The sequence below is a fragment of the Fibroporia radiculosa genome, assembly GCF_000313525.1.
Source record: "Fibroporia radiculosa TFFH 294 genomic supercontigs, scaffold3720, whole genome shotgun sequence".
NCBI lineage: Eukaryota > Fungi > Basidiomycota > Agaricomycetes > Polyporales > Fibroporiaceae > Fibroporia > Fibroporia radiculosa.
In genome coordinates this window covers 11,118-25,187 of record NW_012133391.1, presented here as the reverse complement: position 1 = coordinate 25,187, position 14,070 = coordinate 11,118, and the positions used below count along the sequence as shown (strand labels likewise).

The 14,070-nt window shown below is 52.1% G+C and overlaps 7 protein-coding genes across 7 annotated transcripts; 3 read left to right on the top strand and 4 right to left on the bottom strand.

Moving 5' to 3' along the window:
* Positions 1-279: 279 nt before the first annotated feature.
* On the top strand, positions 280-2,331 carry FIBRA_04927 (uncharacterized protein; the record flags this gene model as incomplete). Its single annotated transcript, XM_012326708.1, has 13 exons — positions 280-486; positions 545-701; positions 760-944; positions 999-1,134; positions 1,188-1,226; positions 1,282-1,416; positions 1,469-1,546; positions 1,601-1,636; positions 1,690-1,710; positions 1,766-1,915; positions 1,968-2,036; positions 2,095-2,196; positions 2,249-2,331. The coding sequence occupies 13 exons, from the start codon at positions 280-282 to the stop codon at positions 2,329-2,331; spliced, it is 1,398 nt and encodes a 465-aa protein (XP_012182098.1).
* A 233-nt stretch (positions 2,332-2,564) lies between these two features.
* Positions 2,565-4,156, bottom strand: FIBRA_04926 (uncharacterized protein; the record flags this gene model as incomplete). Its single annotated transcript, XM_012326707.1, has 10 exons — positions 2,565-2,790; positions 2,846-2,926; positions 2,978-3,025; positions 3,078-3,095; positions 3,171-3,319; positions 3,380-3,511; positions 3,567-3,635; positions 3,691-3,784; positions 3,841-3,882; positions 3,933-4,156. The coding sequence occupies 10 exons, from the start codon at positions 4,154-4,156 to the stop codon at positions 2,565-2,567; spliced, it is 1,083 nt and encodes a 360-aa protein (XP_012182097.1).
* Positions 4,157-4,342: 186 nt separating this feature from the next.
* Positions 4,343-6,194, top strand: FIBRA_04925 (uncharacterized protein; the record flags this gene model as incomplete). The annotated part of the gene is made up of 4 exons (XM_012326706.1): positions 4,343-4,640; positions 4,690-4,806; positions 4,857-5,505; positions 5,555-6,194. The coding sequence occupies 4 exons, from the start codon at positions 4,343-4,345 to the stop codon at positions 6,192-6,194; spliced, it is 1,704 nt and encodes a 567-aa protein (XP_012182096.1).
* Positions 6,195-6,438: 244 nt separating this feature from the next.
* Positions 6,439-7,333, bottom strand: FIBRA_04924 (uncharacterized protein; the record flags this gene model as incomplete). The annotated part of the gene is made up of 7 exons (XM_012326705.1): positions 6,439-6,466; positions 6,520-6,813; positions 6,871-6,923; positions 6,977-7,005; positions 7,062-7,089; positions 7,142-7,165; positions 7,226-7,333. 7 exons carry the CDS (start codon positions 7,331-7,333, stop codon positions 6,439-6,441), a joined length of 564 nt encoding a protein of 187 aa, XP_012182095.1.
* A 206-nt stretch (positions 7,334-7,539) lies between these two features.
* On the top strand, positions 7,540-8,848 carry FIBRA_04923 (uncharacterized protein; the record flags this gene model as incomplete). The annotated part of the gene is made up of 5 exons (XM_012326704.1): positions 7,540-8,239; positions 8,306-8,406; positions 8,457-8,522; positions 8,570-8,701; positions 8,762-8,848. 5 exons carry the CDS (start codon positions 7,540-7,542, stop codon positions 8,846-8,848), a joined length of 1,086 nt encoding a protein of 361 aa, XP_012182094.1.
* Positions 8,849-8,934: 86 nt separating this feature from the next.
* Positions 8,935-11,074, bottom strand: FIBRA_04922 (uncharacterized protein; the record flags this gene model as incomplete). The annotated part of the gene is made up of 3 exons (XM_012326703.1): positions 8,935-9,716; positions 9,772-10,343; positions 10,404-11,074. 3 exons carry the CDS (start codon positions 11,072-11,074, stop codon positions 8,935-8,937), a joined length of 2,025 nt encoding a protein of 674 aa, XP_012182093.1.
* A 215-nt stretch (positions 11,075-11,289) lies between these two features.
* On the bottom strand, positions 11,290-13,174 carry FIBRA_04921 (uncharacterized protein; the record flags this gene model as incomplete). Its single annotated transcript, XM_012326702.1, has 5 exons — positions 11,290-11,672; positions 11,731-11,884; positions 11,995-12,579; positions 12,742-13,017; positions 13,085-13,174. The coding sequence occupies 5 exons, from the start codon at positions 13,172-13,174 to the stop codon at positions 11,290-11,292; spliced, it is 1,488 nt and encodes a 495-aa protein (XP_012182092.1).
* Positions 13,175-14,070: the final 896 nt, after the last annotated feature.

Genomic DNA, 14,070 nt, shown 5'->3' with positions numbered 1-14,070 from the left:
CGCCCGTAAAAGGCAGTTGACCCCGCGGACGCCTCCAAGCGGTGGTCATGCATGCTGCGTGCCGTCACAGTTCAGAGGCCTCGCGTTCTCTGCTACGCATCGTGGGGAGTTCCATCCCAAAAGACACCGTCGTGACAATCACTCTCACCCAGCACCTGCAACAGTTGTTTCCTCCAGCCGTCAAAAGCTCCAAGTCCTCTCGCCAACCTCACCGTAGTTGACTTCAAGAAGTTTGGAGATTTGAACCATTCGATATAAGTTGGATTAAATTCGCCTGAGATGGTGAACGCTAAAGGGAAGAAAAAAGGGCCTCCGTATGTGGAGGAGCCCGACTACACCTATATTGTTATCTGTGATCCTTGGCCGGGCGACAAGAGCGGAAAGGATCGCAGTGAACTGTACTACAAGTTCATTGCTGCTTGGGTATGGTTCATGCTCGGAAAATCAGACTCAGGCTGGCCAGAAGTCATATTCTCCGTGCATACAGTACGTCGTTCGGTTCGTGAATATGCAGAATGTGCTTCATTTCGGACTACGCTCTTAGCGTACGGATGTCATCGTGGCTCTACCGAAAGAGGCGGTAGTCACTCCAATCCTTGGTGCGCATCTTTGGTCAGAATTCCTAACTCTGAATGCAGCTACGAGGCGTGTCTCGTACGTGTTCCAGTATAATTACCGAAGCAACGGCGAGCCTAGTAATCGTATGTCGTATCCTTTGGTGAACCAGCTTGGAGGGGAGTTGAGATCATGTATTTCCAGATAATTGGTTTGAGCATTTTCCGAATCCGATTCAGAAAGAACCGCCGCCCAGCATACCCTTCCATGTCAAATATCCGTACCCTAAGAGTCACTGGGCAATGCCAGTGGAGTTAAGCTGCAGAGACCTTGCGTTGAAATTGCCGCAGACTCGTCAACGAACTCCGACTCCACCGCCCCCGGAGCCGGTGAGATTCGTTATTTTCTACTGTTCTCATGTCCCTTATGCCCTTTTCTTGCAGAGCTTGTTTGTACCTTACCAACCACACGAGCATTATACCAACCTGCTTGAAGAAGAGCCGACTCCCGAAGTACCCTGCAGCGCCGAGGTGATTGAGAACCATGGTGTGAAAACAGAACCCGCAGCGTTAGCCCAAGGTCTGTGCTACACCTCAGCAATAATTCCAGGCTCGCTTATTGTATGAGCTCAGCTCGTCTGTTCGTTGATAAATATGATCCGTACGAGGAAGGTGAGTATCAATATGAATTTCACACTGATCGGAGACACTGATTCCATACGTACAGAGGATGCTGCTCTTCGACTCGTGAAGGAAGAGCCTACTGATCACACCATATTTCATTCTGTCAAGGAGGAAGTTTCTGATGTTAAAATCAAACCCGAGCCATCTGATATCTCAGTGAAGGAGTGCCCGACATTAAGTTTGTTTTTTTTTCGTTAAGCTAGTGGTGCGGATGAATTGATCATCGACAGGTAATGAACCATCTCTCGCCTTGCAGGAAGCAATCGCAAGATTACAAAGTATGCGTCACTCCCAAGGTAGTCCTCAAGGTGATTAAAGCCCAATATTTATCATTTATGCTGACTTGGCTGACTTGGGTTTAGCACGATTAGACAGTGTCTTATCGACACCTGATGCAGGTAAACTAAGTGCAAATGGCATAATCTCAACCTGATTGTATACGAATTGACAGCTCCGCCTCCCATACCCAGATGTAAAGCGCCACCCTTCTAATCTCTAAATATCCATTCACGTCTCTTGACAAACAGATGAGCGAGTGAAACCAGAGCCTCAAGAAGCAATGATCCCTCCTGCAGTAACATCGGACTCAGCCGTGTCACACGACCCTCGGATTCGTCATAGTCTGCACTTATCGACCGGTGTATCGCCGTATACCCTAGGATCTTCTTCCAGCCCTTGTAAGTAGACGTCGAAACTTCTGGGGATGAATTACGACCGACACCACTGCAGCTCGAGAACACCCAGCCCTAGTCAAGCCAGAACCAGTGGAAATCTCTTTGACGAGCGTGACAACGCCTGGTGAGTTCTTTTATGTTGATTTTCGGCACATTGGGCTCACGAGTGGGTTTGCACGTAGTGAGAAATATGAAGAGTGTGATCAAACCCATCAACACACAAGACAAACACTCCTTACACACAGATTCCGAGAATTCGCGGTCCGCTGGTCCACGGCTGCGAGGTTAGTAATGAATCATGAAGAAGGCTTCGTCGTTTTCACATGCTTGTTCTAGGGATGTCTTTCAAGCGGATTAAGCAGGAAGACAATTTCTTGTCAGGAGACACCAAAAGAATCAAAACAGAACAGGATCACTAATAATTTGTGCGGCTTGCTTCGGCTGAAAATTAGATCGAAGAGTCCATGGTAGTGGCGTTGATCTGGCGACCTGCTGTATGGACTGATTCTCACCTAAGATGACGCGCTGTAAAAAATTTGCTTCACTTCGTGCTATCAGTAAGCAGTGGATCATCGCCATGTAAAAGCATACGTAACAGGTCTAGTGGTGTTTGCTGTGGATGAGTTATCGTAAGTATGCTATAGGCAATGCCTTAGATCTTCTTCAAGACTGCATCCAACACTTCCTGGGTTTTACTGCTTCCGCCGAGATCGGGAGTCAAGACCTGACCTTCCCTGATCACACCATCTACGGCCTTATCTAATCTATCAGCACCATTGAGATAGCCAAGATGTCGAAGCATTAGAGCAGCGGAACGAATAGATGCCAAGGGATTGGCGATCCCCCGCCCTGCAATATCGGGGGCCGACCCATGGACGCTAAAAAGCAAGACCTTAGAAGGAGAAAGGAATTTCCAGTGCTCCTCTAACTCACGGTTCACCCATCACAAAGTTGTCCCCAGCGTTTATTGATGGCACCAGGCCCAGAGAGCCCACAAGAGCGGCAGCTGCATCTCTATCGGACCAGAATCAACAATACGCACCGATTGAATGAATAGTCACGTACGATATGATATCACCATATAAGTTGGGAGCCACCATTACGTCGTATATTCTACCGGTGATTTTAGTGACCAAGCGGAGCTAATAGCAGAGGAATGACTCACTGAGGCTCCCGGAACAGCCTATCGCCGTAATAGGTGACGGTAGTATGTATTTAGCTCCTCTGATCCGCAACAGGCAGGTTCAAATTTTCGTACCGATACACAGCACTATCCACTATTTGCTCCTCAATTTGTATATTGTCATACCTCCCGTTCTCGGCAAACCGGGGGACTGCACGGATGGTTTCTCTGAATAGACCATCCGTGACGGACAGCACATTTGACTTATGAATGATTGTCACTAGCTGATAGTATGGGTTGCTTGTCAACAAGGGATTCTCCGGGCACATGTGCAAGATATCTACCTGCCGTGGTCTCCCCAGGGCTAATTCAAAAGCGAGCCTGCCTATCCGCCGGGAAGCACGTTCAGTGATTAGCCGCGTAGCCCGAGCTTCTTTTCCAGATTCTGTGGAGGTGATTGTTTCTTGCTTTACATACTGTGAAATACGGGAAGTTGAGTGATGTGCTATTCATACTGTTGACCGTACCTACCAGACATTCTGTATTCTCCCGCACTACAACTAAGTCTACGCGGGGTTTTTCTTGAGCGTTTTCAGCAACCTATGTTGTATGAGTGATTTGTAAAGTGAGAGACACAGTGACATGCCACACATACCGAAACGACCGGTCTGACATTAGCATAAAGATCCAGCTTTTTGCGCAGAGCGACGATCGGAGACGAATATCCTGTGACCTTCGTGATAGGTGAGCTGCACACAGTGAGTCGAGATCCACGATAGAATGTAACTGTGGAGGAAATTCTAACCTGACAGCACCAAACAAAGCACAGTGAGAGTCCTGCAGTGCTCTGGGCATATTTGAGCGGCTTGGCGATATAGAATGAAAGGTCGAACGCACTCTACAGTCTCTTCTGGTAAAGCAGTCCCTGTAGATGCAAAACACTCAAATCCAGCATCCAGATTGTAAAATTCGGGTTTCGGGATGTCAGACCCCAGAGCCTCGATAGCTGCTCGAGCTGCTGGAATGACCTCTTTGCCAATACCGTCTGCTGGGATGAGCCCGATCTTGAGGGAGCTGCGTGCGGCAGTAGTGAGAGCTCGAATTGGCACCCGTAATGACATTAAGACAACAAGATAGAATGTCCAGCGCGTCGAGCACAGTCAAGATGAAATTTGGTGGACCACGGTCGCGAGTCCCACCGAAGCCGAAAACAAGAGTCGCGATCACGTGTCCTTCGCCAGCACGTAAGTTAACAGTGAGACTTTGATTCATGTCGCGTAGAGTATAACATCATTTCTGAGCCGGCCATGTCGCAATCCCCACCCTGCTCGCGCATTGCCTTCCTGAACACCACCAATGTATATGCTCCAGATGGCTCGGATAACTCATCAGCAGAGCGTAAACGGTCACCCTCGACTTCCGACGCAGGACGCGACGCCAAACGCGTCAAGCTCAGTTATGAAGATACGCCCGAAGAAACACAATCTAAACGGACTGAAATCGGAAATGCGTTGACAAGAATCGAACCCCCCAAGCATGCCATTCTCACTACAAGGAGTTCACTGATGATGGCGCCTTTGTCTACGCTGCGACGATATCCTGCACGTAAGGTCTCAACTATGATTGACAATTGTTCATTAAATTGCCCATGTAGTATCTACACGTCCAATTCTTCGATCTTTTGTCTCCTCCAATAAAACCGATGTGTTCCGATGCTATGCTACGGAGGGACAACATATGAGCAATCCATACGCATGTGGATACTCGCACGGTTAGTCCAGACTTTGCAACTTGAATCAGTTTATGAGCTGACTGGATCAGATGCCAAGCGAGGAGGGACACACCTACTGGCCATTGCCACAGAGTCTGGGGCAGTGCATGTTCTCAACGCTACCAAGCGGGACGAATGGGACTGTGGTATGTCGTTCCCTCTTTATGAGCTTACGACACCTTATCTGCATAATGATAAAGAACCACAGCGCGTAGTATGGTCGCCGCACAATAACGGTCTGTTCGATATCCAGTGGTCACCATCCGACACGTTACTGGCCACAGCGTCGGGTGATCAAACCACACGTATTTCGTCCCTAGCATCCTCCGTCTCGTCTGAAGATAAGGTTTTATGTGTGCTCCGCGGGCAAGAGAGCACCGTCAGATGTGTCGCGTGGGACCCTTCAAGAGACGATATTCTGTGTACAGGCGGAAGGAATGGTAGTATTTGCGTCTGGGATTTACGCGTTGGTGAAGGAAGAAGTCATGTAATATCTGATTTCGACACCGGCTCAGCTGTAAGTGGCATACTTGCGCCTGTGCTCGTGGTCCCAGGTGCACATGAGGATAGCGGGAGGCAATTGAAACCTAGAGGGAGGAAAGGCAAAATTACACCGTCATCTACTCTTCATAGCATCACCAACTTGCTCTACGACGAAGCCAACCCTACCTGTATCATCAGCAGTGGTTCTACTGACGGGTAAGTTCAAATTCTTTGCCCGACGCCTCTATTTATGGCCACTCAATAGTATACTTCGCAAATGGGACTTGCGACTTCCTATCGAGACCACTGGAAAATCCAAGAAGCCAGCCAAGACACGGACCTCATCGGTTTGCATATCGTCCTGCGATCCGACAACTTTCCAAGGCGTTCGCCGCGCGCGGGGGATTGTAAGCCTTGAGTCTGGCCGTGGGCCCACAGCCGGACTACTATACGCACTCGGCACCGACGCACGGATACACACCTATTCCGCCACATCGCTCGAACCGCTCTCTGGCTATAGATCAGATAGTTTAGCCGATGATCCATTCGTCTTTTCACATCCAGAACTGCAGACAAACTCCTTCTATGTCCACCTCGCATTGTCACCGTGCGGTCGATGGCTTGCATGCGGTAGTGCTACTGGAGGGCGAGCATTCCTCTTTGATGTTAGTAACACTGCATCCGCAGGGTACGTACGACATGATCGGCATAATCTGCAGGAGGATGCGGTGGTGTTACGTGGCCAGATGGGGGAGGTGGGCGCGTTGGATTGGGCGGAAGGGTCGTTAGCCACATGTGCGGATGATACCACGGTCAGGATCTGGAGGCCCGATATAGAGAGAGCCGGAATTTGTGTCGAAGGGAGCGAAGAAATGAAATGGACATGGAGCTGGGCTGAGCAGTAATGAAGACAGCACGATCATAGCAAACTGACTGGTTCGGTTGCTATCACCATTGAGAGAATATAGATAACTTGACCTGTATATATCAGTTGACACACTTACTATCTGGCAAGGTGTCCAGGAAACCTGATGGAAATATTAATATGTGCTACAATCGGGTATGTATGTATTATGTGCAATAGATAATGTCCGAGAATGCACGAGCAAAGGACGATGACGGCGGTCGCAGTGACAGATGATGCGCAATCTACTTCTTCTGGATTGCGTTCACAAGCCTGCATTTGGAACACATGTCAGCACACTCAAGCAAAATGGCATATTGACGCACCAGTCTAAGCCGTCCTCCAGGCCCTCCCCTTTTGTCGCACAGCTGCCTCGTACGCTCCACTGACGCTCCTTCTCCCCTCCAGCGAGTCCAAGCTGCTCACTGATCTCTTCCGGCTTGAGCGCACCTTCCACGTCTTGTTTGTTGCAAAATACGAGAAGCGGAACGCCTGTCAGCTCTTCCTCGGATAGCATAGTAAGCAGTTCCGACCGCGAGGTGGGCAGTCGCGCGGCGTCGGAAGAGTCAATCACATAGATGATCGCTGCAGTATTTGGGAAATAACAACGCCAGTATGGCCTAGTGGAAGATGAAAAGCTAAGGAAGCGCTCTGGAGATCTCCACCAGTCCACTCACCGGATACTCGACTGTCCCCCTAGATCCCATACTTGGAATTTAATATTTTTGTACTAGGATCTGAGTCGATGTGAGTTCACATGGATGCTTCGTGAAAAATGCGCACCTGGACAGTCTCCACATTGAATCCAATGGCTGCGAAGGACGTCTCGTGAGTTTCTGCGTGCACAGCTCCCAGGCACTAGACGTACTTGGTATAGTAGAGACAACTTCACCAATCTCCCCGTACAATAAGTCACAGAGAAACGTGCGGCAACATACAAGTACGTACTTGCAACCGGTACAAAATGGTGGTCTTTCGAGTTCAATTCCATTAGACACGCGCTACGAGCGCACAGGTCCGAGGGACACATACCTTGCCGGCGGAATCCAGACCGAGCATCAGTATTCGGACATCCTGGTCTTTACTCCAGGACACCAGAGATGCGAGCGAGGAGAACAGCGAGGATATTGAGAGACCCATGCGGACGTGGCTAGAAACCGAGAGACGGAGATGGAGACGCGCGATGATGAGTTACAGCTCTCCCCCAGCGATCCCGGAGTGACTTTCGCTGCTTACACACGCATATACGGCGCCAAAATTCGCTCTTACTATAGCCACCGTACTACAGTTGTCTCGGTTCGCGCGTCCTTATACTGTATGTTCATTGTCGTTTCCTCATCATCTCAATGGCTGCCGAGCATGTCGCCGCTCAGCCAAAGTCTGAGAAGAAAGTGAAAAAATCCCAAGGAAAAGCGCACACAAATATGGACGGTGTCGACACGATCGCTGAGTCTACGAACACGGAGAAAGAGAAGAGAAAAAGAAAGGCGAAGGTTCAACCACCCCTCGAAAATGACACTGTTGAGGGTTCTCCCGTTTCAGCTGAGCCAATAAATTCTTCGTTCCATGCCGTAACGGAGAAGAAGAAAAAGTCTCAGAGGCAGGAGAACGGTGGCGATGAGAGGACGGTCGAGCTAGAACCAGCCCCGATGACAGAGGGTGCGCAAGGCGAGAAGCGGAAGAAAAAAAAGCAGAAGAAGCGCGAAGCAGAAGCGCAGGATGAAATTGAGGTAGCAGGGGAAGGGGTGACTCCAGAAGACCATGGCAATGAAGCTTCCCCCGAGAATCCTAACGGAGACAACAAAACGCATAAGAAGAAACGAGTACATAAGGAGGGTGGGCTTTCTGGAGTACAGGAACAAGGTCAGACGCAGGGGGAGCAAACCAAGCAAGAAAAGCGTAAGAGGCGGAAGCGGGTCCTCGACGACTCCAATACTCAGATGGGAGACGCTGCAAAGGAGCCGGAAAAGAAGAAATCAAAGCGGCGGAAGCCAAATACTCATGACCCAAACGAGGACGAGTCCCTCAGCGAGCAAGCTCGCAAAGGTATGTTTTTGCATATACTGCCCGCACAGACACAGTGTGTTGACTGATCGTCGCAATGCGGTACAGCACTTGGCTATGCATATACCCAGTTTGAGGATCCAACAGGCTGGAAATTCAACAAGGCGCGCCAGAATTGGATCGTTCGCAATCTATGGTCCGTGCAGGCGGTAAGTGTGTACCAACTTCTATATCGGACATCTAGTAACCATTCTCATAGATTCCTGAGATTCATTTCTCACTGGTGGCGAAATATATAGCAAATATGCAGGGCGGAGCACGAGATGTAAGTGTGAAATGTCTCAAGGAGAGGGTCTCTGACTATTTCAACAGTCTCTGGTCAAGGTTTGCAAGGATGCGGTCAGCAGTCTAATACCAGACAAGACAACATTGGGCAATGACAAATCAGACTCTACTACCACATCACCTCTAGCTACTGAGTCATCCCAGCTGAGCAGCAATGATGTAAAGCGACAGCGAGCTACATTGTTACTCGTCGTGCTGGCTGATACAAACGGGCCTTAGTGGGCAGACTGTTTATCGAAGCAAACATCTATGCTTGAGGTCAGACTTAGTATTCACTCATCGAATGAACAAGATTATGATACGTAATGCGAATTTCTCATCTGCACTACAGCATGCTACGAAAGTTATTCTGGTGTACGCCCATCAACAAAATACTAAAAGCAATCTGACTCCTACGCAGTTACCGTCATCCGAGTAGGTGTCTGCAGAGCCTCAGTGGGGATGGAAGTCAAATTAGGGGCAGTAGTCATTTGCATCACCCTTATGGTCGGCTCCACAGGTCCCAACAGATCGCTGAACTTCCCGCGAGTAATGTTGACTGCACGAGCATCCACAACACGTTCTTGACCATCGCGCAAGACATCGGGAGCGCTGTCATCGAGTAAACCGAGATGTTCGTCCGACCAGATAGGCTGCACCGGTTCAGCGTTAGGCATGCCTACACCAGCGCGTCCACCTTCGACTTTCCACATCGATGTACGCTTGATTCCGAGCTCGGTGAAAGTCTGATCCACGGCGTGAGCCAGGCGAGCAATTTGGTCGACAGTGTGTCCGGGTGTGACGGTGAATCGCAGACGTTCCTCTCCGCGCGCGACGGTCGGATAGTTAATGGCCTGGACGTAGACGTTATACTTGGATAGGAGTGTGTCGGAAGCAAGTCTAGCTAGGGCGGCGTCTCCTATCAATACCGGGACGATGTGCGAGGGACCGGGTACGACGGGAATGTCAAGTGCCTCGAAGCGTGACTTGAGGTCCCGAACGTTAATCTGCATAAGCTGACGATCACCGAGATATTCCTTTTGATACGCGATACTCGCTCGCGCGCCGGCAACGTTCGCAGGTGGGAGAGATGTTGTGAAAATGAAACCGGCGGCATAAGACCTGATCATGTCAACGAAATCCGCGGAGCCAGCGATGTAACCTCCAATAGCGCCATATGCCTTGCCAAGAGTACCTAAGGAAATAGTGAGACGGCTGAAGGTTAAAGCGAAACAGACAGAAGAGCTCACCGGTGATGATGTCGACGCGATCCATAACGGAGTTCTTGATGGGGTCGGGACTCTGGCCGGCGCGCTTCTGAGCCTCCCAATCAAGATGTTCAGCAACTCCGGCTCCACGAGGCCCATACAAGCCCACGGCATGCACCTCGTCGAGGAACGTCAAAGCACCGTATTTCTTTGCCAGGTCGCAGATTTCCGAGATGGGTCCAATGCTACCGCACATGGAGTACACACTCTCAAAAGCGATGATCTTAGGTGTCTCCTTGGGATACTGCGCAAGTTTGCTCTCGAGATCCTGCAAATCATTGTGCTTCCATATGACGCGCTTAGTGCCAGAGTGACGCATGCCCTGAATCATGGAAGCATGATTCATCGAGTCGGAGAAGTACACACATCCAGGCAGTTTGGATCCCAGCGTCGTCAACGTCGCATCATTTGCGACATAGCACGAAGAGAATACGAGCGCAGCGGGTTTACGGTGTAAGTCCGCGAGCTCTTCTTCGAGGGCGAGGTGCATCCCGGTATTACCCGCGATGTTTCGGGTGCCACCGGCGCCATGGCCGTAGGTGTTCAGTGTGCGACTGTGCGTGACCGCGTCAATCAGCAAGATTTTACAATGACCATGGTAAAATTAGACTGACTGCATGGTTTCAAGCACGACAGGGTTATTCCCCATGCCAAGGTAGTCGTTGGCACACCAAACCTCAACTTCATCCCGAGGATCGCCCGTGTGAGCGATGGGGAACTTGGATGCCATCCTATTGATGTTGTTGAAGTAGCGATAGGAAGCATCCTGGTGCTTCTTATCGAGTTCGGAGACGTAGAACTTCTCGTAGTCGAATCCGCTAGTCTGAGTGGACTGCTTAGCGTTAGCAGCGGCGTGGAATGGGCAGCCAGCAGCAGCCGCCTTGGAAGTGGACGGTGCAGCTGCGGCGTGAGCTGGTTCAGCTTTCTTATCTTTGGCGACTCTGGCAAGGTCATCGGCCATGCGGGCGGCGGCGATCGCCTTGGACGCATGGGGGCACTTGTCAATGTTCGTGCCGGTGGGGACGGGGAAGACACCCTTGTGCTCGTGGATCTGCTTGAACTCTGCGGTGCCCGCGAGGCTGGCGTAGCCGGCGACCATCTGGTTAGAGCGGACCTGGAGGGCAGGGCCCATGACGGGGCACTGGGTCGCCCGCTCCGTGAGGCGGGAGAGAGACGGATAGCGAGGAGAGGCTGAGGTGCATAGGGAACGGAGGGTGGAAGTTTTTGTGTGGCCGAGGAAGGGGCAGGAGTTCTTGAACTTTGCGAGGGAGGAGAGCTTGTCCATGGTGACTCGTCGGGGGGGAAATAATCAGAGACGTCGAGACGAGCCCGCTTCCTCTTATGGGCATCGCACACGGACCAATCAGACGCATCTGATTAGATAGCGCCCGTGTACCCGAAACGGTCATCGCACCATGCGCGTCCGACTCTCGGAGACAACCAAGCCGAGCCCGGGTCTCTTCATTCTTCGGCGCTCGCATACAAATTCTATCTCCATACTCATGCTACTCCGTGCCCCAGACAACTCTCAATCACATCCACCGCAACGTCCACCTCTGCCTGCCCGATGTTCAGACTCGGTACCAGGCGCACCGCGTCCGCCCCCGCCGTCAGAAGCAGCACCCCCCGTTCCCGCGCCATCCCTACCAGCTTCGCAGGGTGCGTCCCGTCCCTGAATCCGAGGCCCAGAATCAGCCCCCTCCCGCGCACGCCAGGCTGTAGAATGTCGGGAAACCACCCCGGCAGCTGCGAAAGACGGTCGTGTAGATACGCGCTCGTCTCTGCGATGTTCGCGACGAACGGACGCTCTGACACGCGCGACAACACGTAGTAGCCCAGCGCACAGGCCAGCGGCGAACCACCGAATGTCGTTCCGTGTGTCCCTGTCGCATGTCCCAGTTGTCAGCGCATCTTCTCGTCGTAACGCAGGCACTGTCATACCTGCTGTCATCGTCTCAGCAACATGATCTCGCATGAGAACCGCCCCAATAGGATACCCATTGGCCAACGGCTTTGCCATCGTCACAATGTCTGGGTGTGCATCAACCGGCAACGTCGAATGAGCCCATAAGTCACCCGTCCTATACAAACCGCACTACAAAAAGTCATTTCGCAGCAGTCAGCGGTCGATCCGGGGCAGCAACGCAATTGTGATTATCGCCCACACGAGCGTGGGACGAGAAGACTGCAGCTGCATTGGCTCACCTGTATCTCGTCATAGATTAGCACTGCACCAACTTCATCGCATTTCTTCCGGAGGGCCTGGAGCCACTTGACTTCGGCGGGATGAATTCCACCCTCGCCTTGAATAGGCTCCACGATCACGGCACACGTCTTTTCACCGACCAGTCTCTCCAAATCATCTGCAGCATTGAGCTTGCCCACCCTGATCCCCGGAATGAGAGGGGTGAACGGTTTCTGATACTTGGCATTTGTGGTCACGCTCAGCGCTCCCATGGAACGTCCGTGAAATGCACTTTCGAAGCAGACAATCTCGTGTTTGTCGCACGAAGGGTCGTCCCACTCTTTACCCGTTGCCGCGGCCCAGCGCGCCTTGCCCAACTTCCGCGCGATTTTCAGAGCACCCTCGTTCGCCTCTGTGCCAGAGTTCGAGAAGAAGACTTTTGCACCACTACTCCCACTAGAAGACGAGTGGGTGGATCCGCCTTCCCAGCCGAGTCCGCCTTCCCGCTGTGTAAGCGTCACAAGGAGCTCTGCGAGCTTCCCCGCCCATTTATGGTGGTACGCATTGCTTGTGTGCAGTAGGGTTGCTGCCTCCGATGCTAGCACCTACACACGGACAAACTTATCAGCAAATCAGGCACACCAGCTTCTCAAATAGCAACTTTTGAAGCAGAGTCCGCGAACACAACGTCGACGGATCTCAAACATCTTTGAAGGGAGAGAGGAATACAAGGCAGCGGCGTCGCAGGTGCACATCAAAGAACTCACGTTAGCCACACCCTGGTCCGCATGGCCTAGCGCATTCACGGCGATCCCGGCGCTGAAGTCCAGGTACCTGCGCCCCTCCGTGTCCCACACATATGCACCCTTTCCATGCGAGAGCACGAACGGCGGGCGGGCATACACGGGTAGAATGTAAGCATTGGATCGGTCGAGCAGGGCCTTCACGCCTGCGGAGATAGAGGTTGTATCCTCCGCGTGAGTCACGCTCGTGTAACGAGTGCTTGGCTTCGCGGGGAGCTTGGGAGCAGCACGCGGGGCATTCTGCGTCCACGTAGATGAGAGTCAGCGTTCACCAGAGTCCCGTACAGCATGCTGCCATCAGGCGTACCTCTGTTAGTGAAGAAGCCAGCCTGACCCCTCGATATTTTCTTCCATGCCGAGTAAGCGTCCGACCTGTGGATCCTGCCGGGCCGCGCATAGTGTTTCTCTCTACCAGGACGTCGACTGAAGGCGGACACCGCTGGTAGTCGCTGAGGGACTTTAAGAATACATATCGGCAGTTTTTCTGCTCTAATTCCTGCGCGAGTCACGATCGTGGTGGCATCGGGGTAAGGCAACAATTCACGTGACAGTCGCGGCCGTTCTCGACCAAGTCTGTTTGAGCGCCAGCACTTCCAGGGTAACTACGATAGAACTCTCCTTCGATAAATTAGAGGATACAGGTACCAACATCAGCGCGAAAATTTTGGTGAATAAAAGACGCAACATGAAATACATAGACGCAGTAACAGGTTTTGAAACGCGAGATTAGCCCAAGCACTCAGAGAACACACAGGAACAATGCACACCGCATCAGAAATACTTAGTCCGTAGCATTCGCGGTTCCGCGCCACATTCACCGTCCGCCAACTTAGTCCCTGCTCTTGCTCCTACTCCTGCTCCTTTCTCCAGAGCTAACGGACATAGATGAACTAGTGGAAACGGAACGTCCCCGCCCATATCTGGGTCCATCACGAGGGGGAAGCGACGGGGACCGCGAATCTCTCCTGTTGCCCCCACTGCCTCTCGGACTGTCATCGCGCATAGGGGAGCGCGAAGGAGACCGGGACGGTGTGCGACGTCGTGGGTGACCATAGCGAGGCGGGGGAGATCGTGACGGTGGGCGACGTTGTGGGCGACCATAGCGGGGCGGGGGAGACCGAGAATGCCCCTGCAATCGAGACAGGTCACGGCTGCGGGGAGGAGGTGGCGGAGAACGCGAGATTCTGCGGGCACCGCGGGAGGGGGGCTCCACTGATCCTGACCTACGGTAGTGTGGAGGTGAGGGCGAGCGGGACTCGAAACGACGACGGACACGGGCGTTTGGAGGTGAGG